This window comes from Puntigrus tetrazona, chromosome 19 (assembly GCF_018831695.1).
Source record: "Puntigrus tetrazona isolate hp1 chromosome 19, ASM1883169v1, whole genome shotgun sequence".
NCBI classification, from domain to species: Eukaryota; Metazoa; Chordata; class Actinopteri; order Cypriniformes; family Cyprinidae; genus Puntigrus; species Puntigrus tetrazona.
This window is the reverse complement of record NC_056717.1, coordinates 14428834-14456067: the sequence shown is the minus strand read 5'-3', so window position 1 is coordinate 14456067 and position 27234 is coordinate 14428834. Positions and strand designations below refer to the sequence as shown.

Here is a 27234-nt window from a genome sequence, read left to right as displayed (position 1 = left end):
CCTCAAAATCCAGTTCCTGCACCAGAGGAAGTGTCTCTGCTATGGCCTCCTCTTCAGGTGGATCCTCCCAAGCCGCCGGCAGTTCCTCCACATCCCACTCCAGCACCTGAAGAAATGTTTTTCAGTCCTTCCAAACAACTGGTGGTGCCTCCGAGCCCCGCTCTTAAATATGAAGAAGTTGTTGATCTGCAACATTCTTCATCTCAGGTTTATCCTTCCAGTCCCGCGGGACCTCAGCCGCCCACTTCTTCTCAGTTTGAGCCGCCTCCGCAACTCACGCTCATTGACATAGAGGATGACATAGAGTCAGAGTTCGCGGACTACACAGGGAACTATCAGGCCTGGAACTTACCTAAGTCTGAAAGCCCCCGATCGATGGAGGCTGAAATCAGACCGAGGAAGACGATTGCTTGGTTGGAGAGTGACAGCGAGTTGCTAGAGGAAGCGGTAGAGGTCCAGGGATGTGAGGAAAAGAAGAAGAAAATACAGAAAGAGAAGGAGCGAAGAGAGAAAGAGCTGCTGCTTGAACGATACAGAAATGATCCAAAACTGAAGCACTTGTTGTTTAATAAGCACAACCGCCACTACTGCTCCAGATGAAGAGCACGGCCCCTTCCCAAAACATCCTCTCTACCTTTTGTATAAATAAAAACTGCAAACTAAAAGTTGAACATGTTTAATGTTTAATATGAAAACATGTTTGAAGTGATTTTTTTATCATTTTTAACCAAGCACAAGACGTCAACGATTCATCTCAGATAACAATATTAAAACTACACTTGATTGGAGTAAAACACATATTACATGGTTAAGTTACAAGTAGGTTTATCATATTGTCTATGATGTGAATATTTCCAACACATCACCTGCCATTCTGACTTTTTATGTTTCTTCCACTTTTGTGGAATGCAGGTGTTTATATATTTATAATGTTTCTATTTATGTTTGCAGATTCATGTTAACAATCATACAATACAATATATGACAGTAAACAACCTCAACATTTCTAAAGGTTTTTGTAACAAGGACTATTAAAACAAAATTATTTTTTTACATGAGCACAATTATGATGAGAAAAATGTTTCGTGTAGCTTTTGAACCTTTTTTTCTGAGAGTGAAGACTAATTTTATCAGTGTATTAATCAGTTAAATCATAACCATTCTCAACAAGACACATCATGATACATTTCATGTATGATTTGCAATCTGCTAGTCCCTTAAAGTACAACAACTGACCATTTCAAGCTGTGTTTTCCTAATTTTATTTTTGTAATGAAAAGCAAACAGGCTGCAGAGGAACTTCAGTTTAATGCAAATGTACAGTGCAAAGAGATCTACAAAGCCCAAACACACTCTACACACCTCAATCCACTATAGCTTTACTTACACAGAAGTTAGTAATAAAGACAAATATGTTATTAAAACAAACGAAAGGTTTATGCCACTCAAGTCGATATTTTCCTAACCCTTGACTTTCACAGCCAGTTCAGTGTTCCACATGCAAGGAAGGAGATTTCAGCTTTGTACATGACATTTTGTCGAATGTTAGAAGTTAACTAACTAGCTGTGAAACGGTTGTAAAACCACCTGAAGTACATATTCTTTAGTATTCCAATTTTTTAAAAAACAAAAATATGTCTTCATATGCTGCAATTAGCCCTAATATGCTTAAATCAAATGCCTGTCGATGTTTTTAAATTCTTACTTTTCTAGTACAATTTAAAAAGAACCACATTACAACGCTCATGACAATTCGTCCATTGCCCAGCAGACTTCCTCTGGCATTTTAATAAATAACTTATAATAACCACAAAAACATCAAATGCAAGAATTATCCTAGAAATATCCTGTTGTTTTCCAGCACATGGAACATTTTTGCAAGGTAACATGCAACTAGCGAGATTTCCAAAAGCATCAAATAATCCAATATTCCATTTACATTCGTTAAAACAAGGGAATAACATCTCTTTCCCTCAATCACACACATATACACACAAAATGATCTATTTAATGAAAAAAAAAAAAAAAGTAAGTAGTCAGCATGACAGAGAAAAGAGTCATGTAATGTAGTGTTTGAGCCTCAAATACTGACCTTTGGAACGATTTGATAATAAGGACAACCTCACAAGCTCACCTTCCTCTCAAAAAAAATCAAAAACAAAAAAAAGACTTGTCATAGTTATTCTGTAGATAATACAGTCGACTGAACGTTTGTCATCTTGGAGTGTATATATTGGTGGTATTATGTTGCAAAGCAGCAATGTTATAGAAACGCACACATTAGTGAGCAGCACAGCCAGATATTCAGATATTCATGCCTAGAACTAGAGGGGTTAGAGCGTTATTTGACTATTTACAGCTACTGTGTATATGCAAATGTTTGGAGAAGTATCTATGTCTGTCTGAACTTCTTTGCTGTGTTAGACTATCATGCAGAGACTTTATATTGACTAGTGGAGCACATTAGTAACGGTAATGTTCACTACTCTCACAAACAAATCTCAGCTCATTGATATCCGCTCTTTCTTTCTCCCTCTCCGTCAACCAGGCCGCGTGCAAATGTTAGTCGAGTGAGATTTCTGCCATGCCGTCTGGATGCATTTGTTGAGTCATATCACACTATACATCTCCAGAACCACAGAAGCGGTGGTAACAAGAAAGACAGAGCGAGCGATGTAGAGGAACTACATTCAAACGGGTTCTTAAATAATTTTCTGATTTCGCCCCGGAAGAGGACAAAGAGGTTATGGCCTGATCAGCCTGTACATGTTGACATACAGGGAATGTGAAAGACAAATAAATTAAGAACGTGAGGAAAGGTGATGAGATGTGAGGTGGTACATCATTCCTTGTTGAGTGGACTTTCCTCTTCTCATAGGAAGGGGGCGCACTCATTCCCTGGTACGACCCACGATGGCCAGGATGTAAAGGAAGATGTTGATGATGTCAGTGTAAAGGTTAAGAGCTGCATAGACGTACTCCTCCGGGCTAATAGCCAACTTCTTGTTCCCCAGGAGAAGCTGGGTGTCCACGGCCAGGAACTGAGAACGAACAAAGAAGCACTGAGTGTCGCATTCATTTTGTATTTGGGGAAATAAAGCAAACTGAGCTGTTAGAGACTGAAAATTATATTCATTTTTTCCGCGAGGGGCTCTTTTAAAGAAACCATCTAGCACAATGCACTGGGCCTAGCAGCACAGCTGATGTTTTAATGTTTTATTCAGAAACTACAAATCATGCAATCATCAAATCGTCAGCAAATGCAACATGAAGTTCCAAAAGACATGATTTTATACAGCCAGTCAGACTGGAAAACTGAAGATTTTGAAAGGGCCCAAATTTGATGACCCAGTTTAAGACAGATGTTAAAACGTTTTACATGCATCTCACAACAAAGACCTAACAGTTCTTCCACAGATTTGACAAATAATGATGACTTTAATAGCCAACAATTTATAATAGCAAAGTGCCGGTTTCCACTTGCCATTGATTAAATTGTGCAAACTAATTTTTTACCCCCGAATCTAATGATTATTTAAACAAAGTGTAAAAACAAAGCACCAATACGGCCATTAGTCCAAAATGCTGTTATGTCATCTTTTTGAAACCAGCAGTGGAACATAATGAATAAGCTAAAAAATCTGAAGAGATGAAAGAGCAAAAGAAAGCAAGTAAACTAAATCTAACCAGAGAGGGTTTGGATGTACACCAACTTTACATTTATTTTCAATAAATTGGCATCTGACTTTTAACAGTCTTAATAACTTAGAGGTATACATTTCTGTGAAGAAAAAAAAAAAGGTACTTACACAAGTGAACAGCAGGGCCCCAAGCGAGGCATAGACGATGTGGAGAATTTTGTTCTGGATGAAGATGCAGAGGATAGAGGCCAGGAGCAGGACAATCAGACAGACAAAAAGAACACCCCAGCAGGAAGTGAAGTCGTATTTGCTCTATTTTTGAAAAAGAGAAGGATAATGACAATGAGTAGTGGTTACTGCATGCAAGGGACATAAACTAACTTTGCCATCAAGGAATGGAAAGGTCCAAAACCGTGAACTGTACTTGTAAATAGCCATGAGATGTTGCTTGATAAAATAAAGTGTGAATAAATAAAAACAAGAATCAACTGTAACAGCGAGCAAACAAACCTGCAGTGAGAAAAGCACAACTGTGAAGCAGACCACCGCAGTGATGCCCACTGCCATGATAACTGCATCTGTATCATAGTAGCTGGCAACCATTCCAACCATATAGGACAGACTCAGGGTCAGGATGGACTGAAAAAGAGAAAGAAACAGTTAACTATATACTAAAACATTTAATATAATGCAAATTACAATTTTTTCCAAGTTAGCAAATCATATGAACTTAAATAAAGACCTTTTTGTATTTGCACAACGTAAAATAAAAACACTAAAGAATTCTGTAAATATAATCAGTTGTACCAGTGCCACCAGGTTCCATGGGTGTTTGCGGCGAAACTCTCCACAGCAGCTGAGAACGATCAGTGAAACAAAGAAGATAGCGTAGGACACAAAATAAGTCCACTGATTCCTCCGTACAAACACTTTGACTTCAGGTGCAAAGGTGAAAATGGCAACAAAAGAGAAGGTGACCAACAGCTGCACGGTCAAGACCATAAACACCTGAGAAGAGAGTAAAGCAAAGTGTTTCTCTTTGACGCATTTTACTGCTACAAACAATATTTACACACATTTGAAAAGACCTTTTCTAATAACTGATCAATAGACATATTGATCATTTACACTTTACAATGTAGTTCATTAGTTAACATGAACAAAGGATGAACAGCATTTATTAATACTAATTTTAGCATTTATTAATGCATTATCAAAATCAAAACAAAAAGTTAACTAACATGAACAATGAATGATTGTATTTTTAAGAACCAATGTGAAACAAATGAATAAATACTGTAATAAATGTATTGTTCATTGCTTGTTCATGTTACTTAATTCAATAACTAATGTGAACAAATGACACCTTATTGTAAGTGTTGCATTGTTTTTTACTATATGAGCAATTGGAAATGTAAAAAAATATATACAAAAAGGAAATGTGACAAGTTTTCATTCTTACTCATTTTACCTGGAACACAGGACTTTTTCTACTAATTAATTAAAAAAAAATAATAAAAAAATTCAATAAAAATAAATAAAGACCACACCTGAATCTGTCTCTCACTGCTTACCTTTCTAATGAAGGCCTGTCGAATACTCTTATCTTCCCAGCCAGAGTTCGCAAACTCATCATTGCCATAGTAGGAAGGGGGTCCATCTCCACCGTGGTATCCAGGGCTGTCCATAGAAGCTGTCAAAAACATGAAATAATGATGAAATCTAAAGTATGTTAGAGCCATCGTCTAATGTATTTAAATCCATCCAGTATGCTCATTCAACAAAATGCAGACAGAAATGGAAAACTGAAGAACGGGACAGATTTAAACAGTTTTATAGGTTTGGAAAGGAAAGCAGACTTTATAGCATCTACTCCAGCAGCAATAGCAAGACCTCATAATAACACAGTTGAAAAGAAATCCTAATTGTTACAGCAGGGACTAGGGTTGAGGTAAGAAAAGAACAAATTATACATTTTCAGCCCTCACAGAGCTAGTAACCTTTTGTTGAATAGCTCCAGCAGAGCACTTTACCTTAAATAACCCTCAGGAGGACAGAGTACATGCTGACTAAACAAGCTTATTCGAGAGGGACACACTCTTAAGAGGGTAGGCTTATCAGTTAAACGGTGTACAACATTTTACAGCAAATTCCTAAGTATACATAGTGAGACCTGACACAAACAGAGTTTTTCTTTTCTAGAAAGTACGTATGATATTTACCGTTAGGATCTACACCAAAGGCAGGCTGGCCGGGCCCCTGCTGGTATGGACTCTGGGGGTATGGCCCTTGAGCGTAGGGCCCCTGAGCGTAGGGTCCCTGTGGGTACGGCATCTGTGGATATGGCATCTGTGGGTACGGACCAGGGCCGAACCCTGGTGCTGGAGGTTGGTCGTAACCGGGCTGGCCGTAACCGGGCTGGCCGTAGGGTCCTGGTGTCGCGTACGGTGGAGCTCCCGGACCCTGGCTATAGTTGGGTGGAGGCATTCCAAAGGCATCAGTTTTGGGTGGCCCATAGACGTTGTTGTGAAGAGGATTGTTCTCCCCCATTATAGGGTAGGTTGGCTTGTCCTGGGACATGTCTCCTTCCCTCACTGGAATACTGATATTGACATAAAAACAGAAAATGGTTAAAATGTACAGAAAATAGTCAAATAAATATTTACATCAGTGCAGTTAAACAAATCGACTAAAGCAGCATCCTAAACATTATGGAAAATCATAAGTAATTAATTTGGAAGGCAATAACACAGCAGTATTGAAATAGTTGATATCAATAGAGTATGATGTCAGCATGTTGCAAAGTTAGCCACATGGTACTCTTAGTATATAAAGACAAATTACACAAACAGTGGATAAAATAATCTATTCAATTTACTAGATTTTAAATGGGTTAAACAATATATTTTTTGACATAAAATAATACCATACGTTTAATAAAATTTTTTTGACTAATTTTAATAAGTAATGCTGCTGCTTTTGTTAATTAAAGTGATAGCTAAATGAAAATCTTGATGAAATGGAAGTACATTTTTCCCTTATTGTAACGTCCAGATTGATAAATGTAAGTGGTTCCATGCAGACTAAATTAGAGAAGGCTGTTGACTTGATTAAAATATAAAGGATTCAAATTCGAAGCCAATCAAAATTTTTAAAGTAGTTTGTGTAGGACGCATCCCTGAACTGAAAATAGATAAACCAACAATGAGCTGTGACGATCTGATCGAAACCACTCTAAATGGACCGACCACAAGTGAACAATCCAACAATGTTTACCCAAAGATTCAGTTCAGTCCACAGAATAGTGGTGCATTTTAACACAATAGGGACCGCCAGAAGGCAAAAAGGGCATGATTCAGTGGGAATTACAGCTGAATATGGAGAACAAACTAAACTTTCAATAACCTGTTGGCATACACTCAACCATAAATTATCCAAATATTTATCCAACGGCAGAGGATATATGATTACAGGTTCTTAAACTGCTTCTCGGTAAAGAGGGTTGTGCAGCTGAGACAGGAACTGCTAGACATTGATGTTAAAGTAAAGGCAATGGGTGCATCTGAATTCAAGAGTTGGAGGATAAATCCCTTCATTTAAATGTGTGAAAAGCTGACTATAAAAAGGAGATTTATTCGGTGAATCCGTTTTTTGTTTCCAAGGGGTCGTCCACACAATGTGCTTGTGTTTAAAAAGCTAGATAAAAAAAACCATGTAATGAAATAAAAAGTTTGGATCTTAAACTAGACATCACAGCACTCAAGTCTTAGAACCTTGAACAAAAAAAAACAAAACTGCATAACATTTTATAAAAGGTTAAAGATGTCCATGTTGTATGTTTACATGCAAAAACAACACAATTTTTAAATGATATTAGAAAATTGTAGACAATTATATAACTGTATTATAAAAATAAAACACTACTGTACAAATAAATAAAAATAATAATTTAAAATGCTACAAATTAATTTAGGCATCTAAACATCATAATGTCCAAATATATATGTGAAAAATATTCATTTAGAGATTTGCTAATTAATTGCATGTAACAGTGTTTTTAAATTATTGTTTTTTTTTAACAGAAAGGTTAATATAAATAGGGGAACATAGCACGGACAGTTCAACAACACCAACTAGGCCTACTACTACAACTACTACTACTATTGGCAATCAATTTATAAGATTAATTAGTTAAATAAAAACCCTGTAATTTTTTATAAAATGCAATAACCTTCAAAAAAGGAAAAACACAAGACAAGTTAGTTAGCACAACATAATGACCCTGTAACACATATTATAATATTGCGAAGTAAATGTCACTATGAATAATCTCTGTCCTGTTTAAAAGACTTCACTGTGTAACAGCAGTTATGCAACACTGTCCCATTTACTGTGGATGCCAAATCCCATGTGACTTGATCTCAACTCAGCGGTCTGCCCAGCGTTACAGACCAGGTTATATTCAGCGGCCTGTTTTCCACTGTCTCTATTCACAGCAGCAGGAATTAAATAAAGCAATTCCACATCATTTTCCCCTGACGAACAGAGAGACAGAAGTCTTGATCCTTTTAACATATGTCAAAAATTATCTTTTTTTTTAGCTGTCAAACATAAAATAATAGCTTGTGTTGTATTTGGGATGTCAGCTACCGAAAAACACAATCTGTAAATCACATCAGGGTGATCTATTAAATCAGTGCTGAAAGCTCTCCATTCATTAACATCCCTGTCTGTTTATCTCTCAAACTACACAAACCAAATTAAGCAGCTTAATATGTTACTAAGATCTGTGCTGCCGGTTGCTATCAGATCACTGCACTCATCAAGAATCAAACAAGTTTGAGAGCTGTTTTTGTAGACATGTAGCCTAACTCTGACTGATTCTGCCATTCCAGCGTACTTTGTTTTAGCTCAGCAATAAGGCTTTCTAAATCCCACTGTCACGTTTAATCAATAAAAAAAGTAAATCAAACTCATTTCACTTATCCCCTTGCGGTTTGACGGCTCATTAAAAATCAAATGTCAAAATATTTACTCTCAAGCTAAATAAAATGAATAATTCAAATGTATGTGTGGATATAAAATAAAGTATGATTTTAAGATAAAATTAGGATTAGTTTAATAGCACACGTCAGTTGACTATTCATTCCTTGACGGTGACACATTTGTAAGCTCGCACTCTTTCGAAACAGGTTTTTCACATGCAGTGACAGTGAAAAACCCTGTGACTTTTGGTATGCCAAATAACATTTCAGTGAACAAAAAGCATCATTCTTCCGACACGTTTTCCACTATAAAGAACCGTTTGTGGAAAGGAAAGGTTTCATGGATGTTAGGTTCTTCATCTGGTTCTTCTGATGCTTTCACTACCAGAAGACAGCCTCGTGTCGACGCAAACACTAAAATTAAACATATCCTCCGGTCTGTTTGCTAAAAATAACAAGTTAGCATTTTATTTCATTCAGGGCAGAAACAAACTTTGTTTATATTTATATTTATACATCTTATCTTTAACGCAAGAGCAAGTGCAGACCTTTTTAACTTCCGAATTCACATTAAAAATCTGCTTAAAATCAGGCTGACTAGTTCTTTTAATCATTAGGATCATGAATCTGGAACGTGGGGGTGTGCTGAAGATGATGCAATTCACACAAATGTGTAGGAAAGATCTGATGTAAAACAGCGACAGCTAAAGACGTCTCTGAGGACTTTTGTCCAAATTGGTGATTCAATTCAGTCTAGGAAGGGTTACAAAAGCAGAAAAATCCTCTTATAGGGGACATGTGGTGGATAAATGAAACAGGCACTTCACTTGGCTACTACTGAAGTGGTTCACGGAGGGAATTATACAGAGAGAACACCGCTTCAGTGAGCCAAACACCTCACAGTCGCACAAATCACTAAGCATTAGTGAACAGGGCTACAGACCTAAACCTAAATCAGTTTACATATTTATTTCTTCTTACTTCAAAAACTGGGCTTAGAAGAAACAACAAACAACCAACACAAACCTGGTTATTTTGATAAACAATGACAAATTAGTAATGCAGATTGGACAAAATTCTTTTATCATTACAATATACTGTTTTTTATACAGTAAGCTTAAAAATAGCACTGTTACTTCACCTAATCATTTTCATTGTTCTTATTTATTACACTTCTAATGCATGTTCTCTAAAAATACAAAACTCAACATACGCTAGCATCAAAAGGCGGTATTTGTTTTTAAGAAATGAATTACGACATTACAGAGAAATGCATTTATAATCAATGATATTATTTTGAACTTTGTGCCATTAAAGAATCCTCAAAAAAACAAAAAACAAAACTACATCAGTTTCCACAAAAATATTTTTCAACATTAGTAATAAGACCTATTTAGAATGAATAATTTTTATTTATATTAAAAAACTATTAAATTATAACTGTGCATAATATTGCTGTTTTTACTGTATTACGATTTAAAAAATGCAGCCTTAATAAATGCAAGAAAACAGTAGCGTATATTTCATGATTATCAGAAACAATGTGTATGAACTAAAAGTTTTAAATTGCCAGTTTTAAAAAATGGACAATTGACAAATTCTGTTTTCCCCTAAAAGTCTCACAAAGTTCCAGAGCAGATGTGCGTCTCGATTATTTCCATGGATATTTAGTCCATTCTGTAATCTATGGACCTATGTCAAATTCATTCATATTTCTCCAAGATATTTTCCAAATGTGCATAGAAGAGGCAGATTCCAGCTTTAATCCACCATCTCAGCATTTTATTTCCATGTGGATGAAGACTTGTGAAGGTAAACATCACCTTCTTGCTCCCATGTAATACGAACAATGTGCTTTTACGCTACACTGAATGGCCCAGATTAAATGGCACAGATTAACTAACATTACATGAAACAAACCGATGCAGTTCATGGCTGCATAAACAGGAGCTTTACACGTGACCCTGTTTGCATTGGTTACAGGATGCATTTGCATGCATGCATGAGCATATTATGGCAGCTAACCAATGCACAGGAACCAAGCTAAATCAGATAAGGTTGAAGACTTTAAAGAGTGGCTGAGCAGACATTTGCAATTGTCCATCAACTGAATGACAAACTCCAGCATTTGGTCAGCTGAAAAGCACTGTGCCCAACAGAAAACAGCCACCTACTCCTCAACTACAAGACAAAATGAAATATCAACAACACTTATTGTCTGAGAAACTGCTTAAAATTTGCAGAACAACAATGCACAATGTCAACAAACAAATAATAATAGTTTAAGCAAGCCTAGGGAAATGAATGTGGGTATTGAGCTGTATAATTTGCTGAGAGGGGTAGAAAGGGATGATGAGTAGACCTGAATGTTATCCAGGATGCAAGTAAGTTGGTGACTTGGCAAATAATGAGAAAGGAGAGCATCAATTTTAGAGAAAATAAAACAAATTAAAATGTACAAGGATTTCCTATGATAAAGCTCATTTGGCTTAAAGCATAATACGCTCCAGTAAACATAAGCACATGATCAAAGTCAATAAAATGCAACGTCACACTGAGAGGAAGAGGCTGCGGTAATCAAGGTCTTGCACATCAGACATGTGACATGGTTTTTCCACTTTTTGTTTTGTTTTGTTTTCTCTGCGTGTTACCGAACATGGATTTGAATCTGACTGACTGCACCTGTACTTTTGCTTTGCAAAAAGGAACCATTACAGACCGTGTGTGGCTGTTTAAGCAATTATTCCTTTGCAACGAATAGTATCTGTGTTAACAGCACTATGCTTACAATTAATCCAATAACGACATTTTCCCCAACTATACTTTTTTCACTTTTCATCAGATATTATGTATTATACCATAATATTTCATTAAATGATGTCAATAGTAAATATTATCTACTATATATTGCCATTCCAGTGAGATATATATATATATATATATATATATATATATATATATATATATATATATATATATATATATATATCAGTATTACCAATAGCTATTAGTATCCATTCCAGCTTCACTATTATATTCTGTTATTACTAGTACCGTTTTCGACTAACCATGTACTAGTATCTAGTTAATCAGTACTAACATTTAATGAATGCTATAACTGGAAAAAAAAACGCATGTTACAAATAAGTAACAGTAACATAAAAAATAGGCACTTTGGCATAACAGTCTGCCACAAATTATGCCATGACCAATCCATTCAAACAGAACTACTGACACAATATTATATTAGGGGTAACTAGTGCCCATAACTAAGGCTTTGTGTCTTCAATTACCTAAGATTTAACACACAAACTCAGGGGGTTTAAAGAAACCGTTTTAATGAGCCGTTAGGGACACTGTAAATCACATTTAAAAAATACCATACTTTCCAACTTTCAGCAACAAATTTATGACAGCTAAACCACACAAAAAAAATGATATCTACACACAAGTAAGCCGTTTTATTAGATCATTCAAGGCTAGGTTAACCTAACAATAAATCTGTGTTAATCTGTCGCTGGTATAACGGGGCCGCTGCGCATGCCATTAATATATGACCCGAATGGCCGCATTTGTTGTAACATATAATATCAATCGTAGCAGTTTAACGTTACAGCACAAAAAACGATATCTCTGAAACGACAGAAATGTGCGATGACAGAGCCGATTTTGAACATTTAATCGTGTAAAAACACGAAGCTCGGTCTGGCGCACCAAACAACACCATGACAACACGAGCGCCATGTCCATCCACCTGCGTTACTTAACAACATTTGCTTAGAAATGAGAAGAAACTGCAAATGAAGACAGGCTTACCCTTCCGTTCAGGAGACACGCAGAAAAAAAAGCGCAACGTCTGTTTATTAAATGACAGCAGAAATAGAGTCCTTGTTTGTTGGTTTGTGTTGACGTTGGCTGCAGTAAAGCTTGTCTGATCCGAATCCGTTAGCCACGCCCACCGCAACTCTATCGCAGCCTGGCCGTGTGACGTTCACGAGAAGTCACGTGATTCGAGAGAAACGTCTTCGCACTGTAGAGATGGGACGTGAACGCAGACGCCTTCCCATTACGTAATTGCTAGAATGTTCTACAAATATCTACACGGGGCGAATATATGTATAAAAACATAAAACAGACGTAGGGATGCATTTCCAGCATTCGGGGGTTGTCAGAGTGTTGGTAGTGAGAAATTACATTAACATTAATTACATTAACTGCTTTTCTAGTACATGTACTTAAATGTTTTTCAACTATTTTAGTGTTAGCAATGTCCTCTCAATGTCATGTTGTATATAAATCGAATAAATATTTGTGTAATGGGGTTCTTTTTTGTTTGCATCATTCAAATGCGTGACAAAAAACAGGCAAATGCTTTATGGAAATGAGAGGCTTGATGCTCAGCATGTAATCTTTAAAAAATATAATGAAATGTACTTCATTTGAGGAAAAATGATTATGACCCCTAAATATAAATATATATAAAGATTTAAAAACGTAGCCTAGTGGATATCAACCAAGAGAATCAACAAACTTCTAAGGGGCCACAAGATTAAATAAAATGCTTCAAATCAAGTTACATTAAAATAATCTAACATTAATATATAGGCATATTAGAAATGGTTTAGAACCACTTCCCTTAAATTGTTTTGTAATGATCGTTAAAATTTCATAAGCCAATACATGGACACATACAAATCGCAAAGATGTTCTCTACACATTTAATAAATGTTTTCACCACATATTTACAAACAAGTTGACACCTGGATTTCAACTGATCAGAAATAACAAATTATTGGCAGCACTAATCTGGGATTTCCACAGTGGCGATAATCTTCAGAGCATGTGATGATGATAATTATCTTGTCATGTGAAATCCACTATTTCTATTCGATCTGGGAGATTCCAATGGCCGTCTGCCTGCCTTTTGATTTCTCCACTTATTTCCTAAGTAGATTGTCTAGTCCGCTTTTGCTGATAGTCCCATATGCCTGAGAATAACTGCCTAGTTTGGCGCGAGGATCGCCAGCAGCAGACACATTTGAATTGCCCTGGAAAACCTTCTTGCTGAACCTCGGAGGAAGCTTGGCATCACGTGAATGCGAATTAGAGCGCTGGTTCTGTACAGAGGGAAATTAAGATATCATAATGAGGAAAACATAAAAGATTTCAGACATCCAGTTTATTAAAAACTAAATAATGAAGATGATCTAAGGTACAACAAGACTCTAGCGTGAAAAGGAAGAATGCACAAACTAGAACAGATGGCAGTAAGACCTCCTAATATGTGTCAAAACTGAGGGGGACTCTCAACATGCCACTGCTTTCTATCTTGTAACATACACCGCCTCAACCAATAGATTGTGTTGGCAGACTGAATGTTCCCAAGTCATAGTAAACAAGAGACACACTGGTTACATGGGTTTTATGCAAACTAGAAGCATTCATTTTTGAATAGACGGTAGCTGTGGTTTTCTGAAACCTTTTTGCCCTCCAATAAACATAAAGCCACTCACCAAGCGAGCAGAGGTGACACATAACCCAGGGGAAACAATGGGTTCATCTTTGCGAAGCAGGGGATTATTTTGGGGCTGTGCTAGTGTGAGAGAGAAAGAGTTTGTACGTGCCACAGGGGCGGAGCGACCTCGCTGGTCTACAACCTGATTGGAAGGAATGCACAAATTACACATTTTAAGACCAAAAAATGTTACCATTTAAACGTCTTTATATGTTGAATAGACAACAGCTTTTATATAAAATAAAACTGCAGGACGTACCACAGGCCCATTAGCACCATCTGCAGACAGTACACCTCCAGTCTCCTGATTTCTCCCAATTTTCTGAGAATGAGCTGGGTAGTGGTGCTGTTTGACTAAACCATCTGGAAAATACATTTTTTATTAGAATTTATGGCTACCAAATGCTATTTCAAAGTTTGTGGTCTGCAATATTTTTTTTAAAATGTTTTTTAAAAGGTCTCTTATGCTTACCAAAGCTGCATTTACTTAATCACAAATATACAGTGATAATTTGAAATATTATTATAATTCAAAAATAACAGTTTTTAATTTAATTTATTTTAAAATGTAATTTATTCCTGTAATTTACTCCAGCAGTCAGTATTATATGATCCTTCAGAAAAGAATCTCATACAGTGCCACTCACTGTGTCACCCTTGGTAAATATGATCAAAGAGGCTGTGAAAGTTAATCTGCATTGTTAATGCTTTTGATATTTCATTAAAAAAATCTTGTGATGAATAATAAGAATTCAAAAATGGGGTGAAATATCATTATCAAATAAATGTATTTCTCAATGCACATTGGGCAATTATTGGCACCCTTTTATTCAATACTTTTTGAAACCTCCATTTGCCAGTTTAACAGCTGTCTGATGAGGTTAGAGAACACCTCACAAGAGATCAGAGACCATTCCCTCATCCAGAATCACTGGATGTTGGTGCTTCCTTTCTTCAACTTACTCATTTTCTACAGGGTTCAGTTCAAAGAACTGGAATGGACACTGGTTTTGTGCTCAGTGACTCACTTTTGTGTTGTTTTTGAGGTTTGTGTTTGGATTATTGTACGGTTGGAAGATCCGAACATGGCCCATTATAAGATTTCTAACAGCCAGTCACTTAGTGATTTTTTTATCTGCTGGTATTTGATAGAATCCAAGAGGTCCAGGACCTCCAGCAGAAATATAGACCCACAACATAAAATAAAATACAGCAGTATATTTCATTGTACACATGGGGTCATTTTCATCCCTGTATTCTTGAGTGTTTGCTGCTAAAAAGCTCTTTTTTAGTTTCATCTGACCATAGAAGCCAGTCCCATCTGAAGTTCCAGTCGTGTTTTATAAATGAATATGCTGGAGTTTGGAGTCTTTAGCCATTCAAACTCTCTTCCTCACCATGCATTAGGGCAATATAGACACACATCCTCTTCCAGACAGTTTCCTAACATGTTATGTTGATTGGAAAATCTTAATTATTGCCCTGATGATGGAAATGGTAATTTTACGCTCTAGCTCTTTTCTTAAAGCCACTTGACTAATTTGTGAAGCTCAATTATCTTTTGCTGCAGATCAGAAATCTAATCTTTGTTTTTTCTCATTGTGATGTATGATTAGAGGAATTTGGCCTTTGTTTTCCTGCCTATTTATATTTCTGTGAAACAGGAAGCCATGGCTGGATACTTTAATGTTTATAACCCCCGGAATGCTCAAAATTGAGAATATGAATGTGAATACACTTCAGAGATATTTTATTCATAAGAATTTCTAGGGGTGCCAATAACAGTACCTAATGTATATTTGAGAAAGTCATTTATTTCATAATGATCCCCCCCCATTTTAAATCCTTATTATCCAATGAAAAATTAGATTTTTGTGTTTTATTTAAATAAAAGATCAAAAGGAATAACAATACAGAATATTTTCACAGCGATCTTTCATCATATTTATCAATAAGTGACCAGCACTGTATGCTGATGTGGTTTTATTATGAATGTTTTCATCAATATCATAATGCTTATTATATTATTTAGGTTCCATAATCAATGTTAAATATCACTGTGCTACTTATTTTTACATAAAAAAGTAAACCTTTTTTCCACACAATTCTCAGATAACTAAAGTTCAAAAGAACAGCATTTATTTAAAATAAAAATATTTTATATATTTTATATTATAAATGCTTTTACTGTGACTTTTGATCTATTTAATGCTCCTTGCAGAACAAAAATATTATTTTATTTAAAAAATGTAAAAAAGAAACAGTAAACAGTACAGTTGCAGTCTATTCTATGTTAGTGTATATTCTATCATAAAAGTTGAAACCAAGACCTTCTAGGACCAAAGCCTTATATAAGCGTGGTAATTGAATGTTATTGTACAAGCACAATTAAACAGAACTCACTGGGCATGTGTGTGATGGGGTTATAAGAGGTTTTGGCCACAGAGGGGCTCACTGCTGGGCTGGTGCTTTCAGGAGCTGAAAGTGTTTGCTCAGGCCTACTGAGAGGTTTCGCAACAGCTGCTCTGGTACCATTAGAGCTCTTCTTGTCATTAGGTGATTTCCTGTCATGGTCTCCATCCACGCCACGCTTGCCTTCACTTTGAGATCCAGCACCTGTTTCATTGCTTTTTTCCATTCCTCTGTCCCCATTCACTCCTGTAGTCTTCTCTTCTGATTTCTGTGTGAAATGAGGTTGTCTGTGCATCTGACGACTGGCCCTTTTTTCCAGGATCATCTTCAAAAGCAGAAATTGGAAAGATGAAAAGGAAAGTTATTAAGCATTTGCTAATATATTATTACTGTAAAAACACTACCGTTCAAAAGCTGGGGTCGGGAACATTTTCAAAAAATACGGTAAAAGAGTAACACCGCAACATATTGTTACATAATGTAAAATAACTTTCTATTTACTGTTTATTTTAAAATGATACTGAACCCTTTTAAACTTCAGTGAAGGATCATTTACCCCCAGTTTGTGTGATAAGTTTTTAAGAGGAAAGATTTTTGTCACTGTGACACAGCATTTGTTACCATGAAATCACAGAAATCTGTTTACACTCACAACATTATGACTCTTCAAAGCGAAGCAGAAGACAAATTGAGGCAAAATAAATCAGTGAAAAACTAGAAAATAATGAATGGAAAGTTCCCACTCACCTCATAGAGTTTGTTTCTGTACTGAGCGACGGAGAGCTGGATATCATCGTCCACTGGCAAAATGACATTATAGACCAAACTAGGCTCTCTGGCTGGGTTGTGAAACCTTTCATGAGGGACATTTTCGAAAGTTATTATTCATTTATATATTTAGTCATTAATTTATTTTCATAACAACAATGCAAAAATTCAAAAAACGCCATCTTAACCACTAATAGAGAGATGTCATCAAAATATCTTAATTTGTGTTCTGAAGTTAAATAAAGGTCTTATGGATTTGGAACAGCATAAGACTAAGTAATGACAGAATTATATAGTGAACTATCCCTTTAATAGCCATTCATTAACATCATATTTTAGTTTCTTTTAAATATAGTGCACTGATGACCAAAAACACTGCCAAGATCTGTGTATTAGGTAAGGAGACAAGGTCAATTCTGATGTCGTGTCAACTTAAATTACTATTTAAAAACATTAAATAACTAAAAGCACACTCACTTGGACACGTAAGGGTGCTGCAGAGCTTCCTCTGCACTGAGTCTCTTGTCTGGATTGAAAACCAGCAGGCGCTGCACTAAATCAAGGGCGTCAGGTGGCACCGGTGCCGGCAGAATTTCATCTAATGTCACCGGCGGTCTAAACACACGTTCACATCAAACATGGCTGTTATGTGAGCAGAGTCGTCATTCAAGATCAACTAAATTAAACCACAGAGTGAAGAATGAAGACAAACCGTTAAATATTAACATTACAAACCTAAGCAGCATTCTCTGAATCACAGAAGCCCCATACTCCGATCTGATAGCCAACACATCTATGAAGAATCATACACAGTTTTGTTATTATTAAATTAATAATCGATATTGATAATTAATAATCCAGACTTCTTTAGTGTCATGTAAAATACGAACTCACCCTCTGTAGAAGGATGTGGAATGGCGCTCATGATTTTTTCTATTTGATTAATGGTAGACGTCCCGGGGAAGAGAGGCTTGCCCAGGAGCATCTCTCCCAGAATGCAACCTATGCTCCACATGTCTACACCTTTTGTGTACCTACAGGAAATATAGGACCCATTATTATAATATATATGATTAATATAAACATTTAAAACGATCTATTTTGGGGGTCACGCACCTACTGGATCCCAAGAGAATTTCAGGGGCCCTGTACCATCGTGTTGCCACATACTCTGTCAAGGCAGGGTTCACAGCATCCTCTTGGATCTGGTACAAGGACCTTGCCAAGCCAAAGTCACACAGCTTTACAAAGCAGTCTGAGTCTAGTAAGATGTTGGATGGCTTTAGGAAGTAAAAACAAAAAATGACTTAAACCAGAAATGGTTTCAATGAATTCTGTAAGCATGAAGAGATGTTAAAAGGTGCGACATACCTTTTGGTCCCTATGAATTACATTGCCTGAATGAAGGTATTTTGTTGCTTTAAGAAGCTGGTACATGACATAACGCTTATGGATGTCTTTTAATAGACTGCCTTTCTTTATTACTGCATGTAGGTCTGTGTCTGCAAAGAAAAGTTAGTGTGAATATAGTATAGACATTGTGTGCAAAATCACATGTCAATACCAGTAACATGGAATTATGAATATTGCCATTGAGTACACTTAATTGTAATATTATGGCGTGAAAAGAACTGATGAATAAGTGCAAAAGGCTCCAGGAAAGATCACATAAATGGTCTCTTACCCATGAATTCAAACACAAGGTAAATGTCTTTGTCATTTTGGGCTCTAATGACATTCAGTAATTTAATTATATTAGGATGATCCCCAAACTCCTGCAAAGGGAAAAAAGAAAGAAGTTTGATACCTTGTAATGTAATCAATTTTTGTTGATTTTATTTAGCAAGGATGCATTAAATTGACCAAAAGTTACAGTAAAGAAATGTGTAATGTTACAAAATATTTATTTTTCAAACAAGCAGAATATAAGCAGAACAAAATATAATTTGAGCATAATAACTACTTTTAATACTGAGAATAATACATTTTATTGAGCGCCAAAATAGCCTATTAGAATAATTTTGACACAGAATTACATTTATAGAATCTTACCAAAAATAAACATATGAGCAGCAGGGTAAATATGGTTAGAAACATGAATATTCCAAGGCTATATTCTTACCTGGAGGAACATAATTTCTCTGAAGGTTCTCTGTGGGAAAATGCAGAAAAGCAGATAATTATATGTTCGATACAGATTTAAAAATAATAATAACTGGTATCAATCTGAACAACTGATGTTTACCTGTTCATACATACTGTAGAAAAGTACTATAATAGTATAGTATAGTATAATTTATTATATGTATATATTTCAGACCATTCCTCATTCTCCACCTCTCTATTTTACTCGTCTCTAACCTGAGCATCTGTTCGATTCCTAAAGGCATCAAAGATTTTCTTCACCGCAACGGTCTCCCCTGTTTTTCTGTCCACCGCCTTCCAAACAATTCCATATGCCTGTGAAACAAATTAGAAAGCACGCCGTAATAAAAATGACAGCTGATTGAAGAAAAACATACAGTATGATTAATGGCCAGCTGCCAGGGAAGGGTTGCCACGAAACCCTCATCGAAGTCATTTGTGCTCTCTGCAGTTTCCATCCATGAGACTTGTTGGTTCTTTGCACATACTTTATATTCAATTTTCAATTTTGTAGATTATATTTTAACTAAAAAGTGACTTTTTACAGATTAAACAGAAACAACACACTTTCACTGCACTCAGTTAACGCATATGTCACAGGGTTACAGTACAGCAGTTCTTTCAAGCATATATTATCACTATTGTGCAAAAAGTTTATTTAGGATAGTCCAAACGAGGCTGACGGTCTAACGCACGACCACAATAGACAGAGCAAAACAAAATTGCGCTGCCTGTCTGGTTATTATATAACTATGTAAGATTTAATACGGTTAATCTCGGCACTTTTTAAACACACAATTGTAAATGAACAGCTTACCCCTTTCCCAAGTCTTCTCTTGATTTCGTATTTTAAGGTAATGTGTTCTTCCACCTCTGTGATGTTCATTCCGTCCGTTTCCTGTTTTACCACCTAAAATGAACCCGAACGCGTTTTGATCATGGCAGAATTAAAATCCTGGCTGCTCGAGGAATGCAGGATTGCAACAAAATATCGCGGATTTAGTAAACTAAAACTTCAAAACAAGATCTTACGAACTCACTCCACCAACTGCCAGTGAACTTTTCCCAAACGAGACGTATGCCGAATAATAAATCCCTAACACGAATTTATCACGCGTTAATCTTAATCACTATTGACCGTACAAACTTTTAAACGGAGTTATATAAATTTTAATCCCGACCTGCTGAAAGCAAATGCTTGTGTCGTTTGTTTTTCACCATTGATATATGTGGCTGCTCAGAGAGAATCGATGGCCTGGCGCAAAGTTACGCATCGCTTGGGTTTGTAATTGTTTGTCGCCATGGAGACGATGCGCAGGACGCTATCTCTTAAAGGAGCCGCATGTTGGCTAAAAGTGCGGCATTAATAACATTTCGGCAAAAACAATAAATTGTAGATTGTTAATTATATATTTAGCTATAAAGCATTACCTACACAGAACTTGATTTCGAAACAAACAGCTTTTGCGAATGACCGACTTAAACTCGTGAAATCGTGAAAAAGTCGCCCCAAAAACGCAATTAAAAAACTGCTTATTTTAGTGTTTCGGAAGCCTCTATCCATTTAGCTTCTGCTTAACGTAATTATAAATACATACTACACACCGTGCATTATTGTAATTAAAGGGTTTAATATATAAACCAATATATTAACCAAATTAAAAAGTTTAATATATAAATCACACAAGACCGGCAAGATTGTTTTTCAAAGTATTATGTGGTTTATTTCAAAACTATTTTATTTACATAGGTCATTTAATAAATATGCCTTATTACATAAAACCAACACCATGCCGAGGAAAGAGTAAGTTATTAATCAAGCGTTTATAAAAGTCAAGTTATCAACCAAGAAAAGTAAATGAATGAGAGCATTTAACATTGTCTCCTTTAAACACTGGAAAACATCTATTTAAAAAAAAAAGGAAAAGGAAAGTGTGCAGCTAGGGAAAACGTCCATTTGAAATAAAATGCAGTACTGAGAATTCAGTATCAGACCTTTTTGTACAAGATATTGTGAGATCCATAAACGATCAATCCGTATGCTCATTCAACACGTGTATGTATAGAGGGCAAGCAACTTTTGCCTATAATATACTTCTTCCTAGAACGCCCTCTATAGCTTTTCTATTGGCTATTGTATTCGCTATTGCCATTCAAGAGAACACTTTCAGACTACCATGAGATAGAAAAATCTCTTTACATTAAAAAAATCTACTATTAAATTTCAAATCTGTGAATAATATAATCGTGATTGTATTACTGAACAACATAAACCTTAGTAAGCAGTGCTCTAATTTGATTTAATATTCTACATTCCTACAAAAGACACGGGCAAAATAGGGAAAATGAAAAAGACAACCGCTTCTGAAAAGGGGAAGAATGAGCTCAGAGAGGGAAGGAACATTTAAGAAGAGTGTAAGAAACGATTAAAGGCGTTGTAGGCAGACTCCAGGTCAAACAGCATCTGGCGAACCTGGGAGTCATCCAGCTCATCAGACGCAGACATGCTGCTCAGTGTGGTTAACCTGTGAGGAAGAACAACACAGTGAGCATTGCTTTCAAAGCGCAGGGAAACAGAGTTTGCTTTTCAGGCAGTTTGATTTTGTTTTGATTTCATTTGATTTCACTTACCAGAGACTGACTTTGTCTTTGGCCTCTGAATCTGGAGGCATGTTGCTCATTCTATTCATGGTCTCCATGAGCTCTCTCAGGTCAGGCTGGATCTATAAAACAATACTCTCAGTTAATCAGTAATTCAAATCAAGAAGCCTTAAACGGTGTGTAAATAACACTATGTTAATCCAATTAAGTTGATGCATTCTGTCAAATGAGTACCTCATCCATGGCACGAATCTCAAGTCGAAGTTTGTCCATAACTGTGATAAAGAGCTGCATGAGAGAAAACAAACATTTAAAAGGGTAAAGAAGCCGATTTAGCTAGTTATCCTGATTGCTAAATGCACCACAAGTTCTACTGTGAAGCCCTGTGAGAAAATGCGTATGGCATTGTTTCTTCTAGTGTAATGAAATAAATCTACTTAATGGAACTGTTGGAACGAGAAGATATCCTCTGTGCTCAGTCAATGAACACTGGGGCGTTCTGGCATTAACTCAGGAAGCTATTCATTCTAGGCTGCATAAAATTACTATACAAAGTATTCAAAATACATACAGAAACTATGTCTGCAATGCAGCGATTCAGGTTGCCCTTGTCATCCTTAATGGTGATCGGTCGATCCTCTTTGATTCTTTCCATAGCCAGCGGACAGTCCAGCTGTCAGAAACAGGGGATAAATTATAAAAAAAAACCGAACCAAACACAATGCTAATTAATTAAATGCTTAATTAATTACTAATTAATTAAGAAAAAGCTACAAAAGAACATTAAACACAATCATTCATAAGCAAAATATGCCATACTCTGTATTTCCTACAAAAGTCATCAATGGAGCCCACATCCGATCCCTGGACTTGTTTGAAAGCAGCCTTGTACTGGACAAGCAATCTTGAGCAAGCTCCTGTGTATCTGCAAAAACAAAGCAAATATTTATTCTATGAATAGATGTAAATATTGGTATCATTTTATGGGCAAAAGGGTCAATTGTCTATGGTTATAGATCAGTGGTGTATGAAGCATAGGTCACACAGAAGTCACTTTAAAACAAAGCAGCTTCTGGCTGGTCAAAAAAAAAGCAAATATGCATGACCAGTGTTGGGAAAACAGAAATAATTTCATATAATTTCCAATCATGTGGATTTTACTCACAAACTTTAAATGTGACCACACCCTAATTCAACATATTTTGTATGAATAAACAAAGTGACTAACTCGTTTGGAGTCACACAATCCTTAATGTAGGCTTTTTCCAGGGCCTGAAGTGTTTTGACCACAGCAAACAACTCTGCCATGTTGTCATACCTTTCAAAGCAAAATAAAAAGGACATTAATTGTAACCCAATCACATGATCACTATTCTGCATCATCTTTATTGTGACAAAACAACCGGATAAAGATAAATAAATTACTAAGATAAACTCTAAACAGCAATGACCGACAAATATTATGTTGGTTAACTTACTTTTCTCTTTCTCTGGCATTTTTGTACAATTTCACTTCCTGTAACAGAAAACATTTCATTTAAACACAGAGGAATAACAACAGATGGGTTATTACATTGTTAAAAATTATTTGCACAACATAACATTATTACCTCATAGAGTTCTGGCTTGTTGGCAGGTGCTGATTAAGACAAAGCAGAACATAAATAAAATTATATATGAGACGAATGAAAATATGTGCAATGATAAAGGAATATTTTCTCTCACTCACCTCCTCCCATCACTCCAGAGGCAGGTATTCCGTGAAACATAATGAACTACAAAACAATTTAAGCGAGAATCAAATCACTATGTTTGATTTAGACACGGGTCAGCCATATTCTCAGTGAAATAAATGGTATACACTGTGGCTGCACGATCTGATTTCAGTGGGTTTACATTTAGGAAAAGGAAACACAACTGAAACTTATTGACAGACAAACAGTATGTGGTACTCGAAAGATTCGATTCATTTAACGGCATGACTGATAAAAGGTATGTGAATCCCAACCGGAGTATAAAACACAACCGCTAATTTTGATTTGTTTATTTCCTGACAAATACACAACGATGATAGCATAGCTAGCTAGCTAGCTAAGATATTGCTTTCAATCCGCTGTAAGAGTACAAGAAACGTTGATGTCTCTCGTTAACTCGCACTTTACATACCTCTAATGGTTAATGCGGTTATGGGACGACATATTACTGAAACATTAAAAGCATTTTTAGCAAAAACGCACCAGGAAAAAGAATTCACTCACCCTTATAATGACGTCACCCACTGTAGAAAACTGACGTGACGTCGCCGGATGATTTCGTAACGTCCTGTTTTTTTTCCGGTATCCTGACTTACTATTAATTACAAAACGTTTTAATGCAAGAAATATATAATATAATATCAAGTAATATGAACCAGTATTTAATCAATTTAATATTAAAAGAAAACGGTAATATTTATACACACTTTTCATAGTGACGGGTTGCCAAGTCCCTTTTGTTATGAGTATAACAAATATGTTTATTTCAACGCTAATAAACATATCGTACTTTATTCACCATGTAATGCATAACTACATTATAGTATAATAACTGTTTTATATAGTGTATTATACATAATTTTAAAACGACGACATTCATTATTATAACCAGCTCTATTAATCTAACAGAACTGATTTGTCGGTCATTCTTGGCAATACTTGGCAACCCGATAGTGTCTTTGAATCCGCGCGCGGGAATAACTACACAGCCACAGTGAGCAGGGGAGCTCGAGAAACTGTATGTAAACTAAACTAAAATATAACATTGTGAGTGATCAAATCGATCGTTAGCTTTGTTTATCATGAGGCTGTAAGCGTTTTAGGCAATTGCTTATCCCGAGAGGCTGGTTATTTGAGCGCGTGAGATTTGTAAACAATGAAATCCGCTAAGAACGCTAAAGTGAGACCCGCAGCATCAGCTAAAGAAGAAGAGTGTGGAATATGGCTCGACACAAAAGAGTTAAAAGAAAAGAAACAACAGGTAAAAACAACTGCATTTTGATTAAATATATCTAAACCAAATCTAACCTTTTAAGTGTAGTGATCCTTTTTTTGTCTTTTGTAATTAACACTAACATGAAAGAAGAAGGAATCTCAGATAGCTTTTATTTTTTCTTTCAGAAACAGCAGACACGTCCAATATCCACATTACTGAACCCACTGGCGAGATCAGGGGGATACAGTGTGGCAGTCGCCCTCAGTTTCACTCAGACCAAACTCAACATGCCTGTCACTAGACAAAGCACTATATCAACCTTCTTTTCACCCAAATCCAGAGGTAAGCAATTCTAGGGTTGTTGCATACTGTAACTGTATCGGATAATGTGATATTTATATATTATAATAACTCATAATAATCACTTTTTGATCTTTTTTTTCACTGGTATTTGTTTGCCCAGACCTTCCCCCGAGTGCTGGTGCGTCCAGTTCCATGCACACAGAGGCACACACCGGAGCCAAACGGAAACACGATTTCATTTTGGAGCCATCTACAGAGCCAGCCAGTCAAACATCTGATGTGTACTGTGATGAAGGTTTTGAAAGACTGTCGGCCAAGGACAAAAAAGAACAGTCTTTTCTCCATTTAATATGTGGTACTAATCCAGAAGAAGAGGAACCGCCTCAAAAAAAGAGACATGTTGTCCATTATGCAGAAAATGTGTCAGAGACGCAAGAATGTTGCAAAAAAGAAACTTCAAATGAATATACAAATCAGACGGTTCCTGAAACTGAGACCTTCTTTTGCAAGGATATGGTGGTCTGGAAGCCCTTTGAAGATGCACATAGGCATTTCCTTAAGTCTCCAGATCCTAAACACGCGAACAAACATGGTTTACGAGATCAGAAGGCCTCAGTTAAGGGCTCTATCTTAACTTCTAGGCCTGTCAATGAGAACCACAAGAGATTGAGTGCTTCTGTGAATATCGATAAAAGTCAGGAGCAGTCTTGGCATAAGAATAAAGCATCACCCATGAAACGGATTGGGAAGGAGAATAGGTGGTCTCCATCACCTATTAAAAGTCCAACGTGGCATTTTAAACACTGTCTAATTACCAGTCCAGCTAAATGCAGGTTGAAGGAGAAATGCACTTTTTCCCCAAAAAAGTTACGTGTGGAACCTGCAGACACAGAGATGGTTGGAGAACCCCTTTCTACGTTGTTCACTCAGGACTCGGAGGGCTTCTGTGTGATTGCTCACCGTGAGCAGCACTTAAAGAGCCCACTAATAGACCGGAGCAATTTATTTGTGGGCACAGGTGACGGGAATAATCCATCTGCTGCTTCTTTAGAAAAAGAGGAGGAGGAATCCGATCTAGAGCCAGAGATGCTCTTCACCCAAGACTCAGAGGGAAACACGGTCATCAAGCATTAGCCAGAAACAGATGCTAAATACCACAAAACAACAGAACACTGTTTTTTTTAATTATTATTATTTTAGATTTTCTTTAAAGCTCTTGATGTTTTTAAAGCTGTAATTAAATATTTGACACTTGAAATGAGCATCCAATAATAAAAAAATCATTTTGTACAATAAACCCCAAAAATGATGTTTGTTATTAAATATTTTATAAATAGTCATTGCTTGCCAGCAGATGGCACCATGAAGCTTTTACTGTCTGTGTGTGGTGAATTACTTCAGCCCTGCTTGTAGAATCTGTGTATTTTAAAGTAGGACACAATATGTGACACGTTAAACATTTATACCAGCCGAGTACATGTAAGTTTAAAAGCTCCATCATTTTTAATTAATTTATGTTTTGTATTGCTTTAAACGACCAGCATGGAGCAAGGTGAATGCTTCACATTCTGTTCGCGTTTGCCAAGCTGATGATTCCCCATTGCTGCTCTGTTTAAATTTGCTGTCAGGGAAAGAATCTATGAGTTTCATTAAAGAGACAAGTGCTGGCAAAATCACTAATTTTTCATGCATTTATAATAAATGCCATAGACTCCCAAATGTAATGATTCCCCTGCGAGGGACCCCTTCCTAAAATAGAAGTGCAGTTTGCTATAATTAATATCTTATGTGCACATTTTGACTGACAGCTCTAATTTTTTAACAACTAAACTTCAAATTGGAAGGCAAAAAAAAAAAAAAAAAATATATATATATATATATATATATATATATA

The 27234-nt window shown here is 36.2% G+C and overlaps 4 protein-coding genes across 4 annotated transcripts; 1 reads left to right on the top strand and 3 right to left on the bottom strand.

Moving 5' to 3' along the window:
• Positions 1-1246: 1246 nt before the first annotated feature.
• grinaa (glutamate receptor, ionotropic, N-methyl D-aspartate-associated protein 1a (glutamate binding)) lies at positions 1247-12601 on the bottom strand. The gene is made up of 7 exons (XM_043217780.1): positions 12443-12601; positions 5864-6243; positions 5216-5334; positions 4449-4649; positions 4152-4280; positions 3810-3953; positions 1247-3041 (listed from the first exon to the last, which is right to left on the bottom strand). The coding sequence occupies exons 2-7, from the start codon at positions 6219-6221 to the stop codon at positions 2892-2894; spliced, it is 1101 nt and encodes a 366-aa protein (XP_043073715.1). The 5' UTR covers positions 6222-6243; positions 12443-12601; the 3' UTR covers positions 1247-2891.
• Positions 12602-13326: 725 nt separating this feature from the next.
• On the bottom strand, positions 13327-20745 carry mapk15 (mitogen-activated protein kinase 15). The gene is made up of 15 exons (XM_043217779.1): positions 20648-20745; positions 20284-20376; positions 19683-19781; positions 19444-19473; positions 19006-19096; positions 18693-18823; positions 18438-18601; positions 18216-18355; positions 18057-18114; positions 17799-17936; positions 17301-17406; positions 16545-16878; positions 14401-14504; positions 14140-14283; positions 13327-13743 (listed from the first exon to the last, which is right to left on the bottom strand). Exons 2-15 carry the CDS (start codon positions 20350-20352, stop codon positions 13564-13566), a joined length of 1788 nt encoding a protein of 595 aa, XP_043073714.1. The 5' UTR covers positions 20353-20376; positions 20648-20745; the 3' UTR covers positions 13327-13563.
• Positions 20746-21164: 419 nt separating this feature from the next.
• vps28 (VPS28 subunit of ESCRT-I) lies at positions 21165-24366 on the bottom strand. The gene is made up of 10 exons (XM_043218280.1): positions 24326-24366; positions 23797-23842; positions 23678-23706; positions 23546-23583; positions 23296-23385; positions 22887-22992; positions 22639-22740; positions 22302-22355; positions 22098-22189; positions 21165-21991 (listed from the first exon to the last, which is right to left on the bottom strand). The coding sequence occupies exons 2-10, from the start codon at positions 23834-23836 to the stop codon at positions 21871-21873; spliced, it is 672 nt and encodes a 223-aa protein (XP_043074215.1). The 5' UTR covers positions 23837-23842; positions 24326-24366; the 3' UTR covers positions 21165-21870.
• A 150-nt stretch (positions 24367-24516) lies between these two features.
• LOC122324080 (aurora kinase A and ninein-interacting protein) lies at positions 24517-27165 on the top strand. The gene is made up of 3 exons (XM_043218279.1): positions 24517-25082; positions 25223-25379; positions 25501-27165. Exons 1-3 carry the CDS (start codon positions 24978-24980, stop codon positions 26472-26474), a joined length of 1236 nt encoding a protein of 411 aa, XP_043074214.1. The 5' UTR covers positions 24517-24977; the 3' UTR covers positions 26475-27165.
• Positions 27166-27234: the final 69 nt, after the last annotated feature.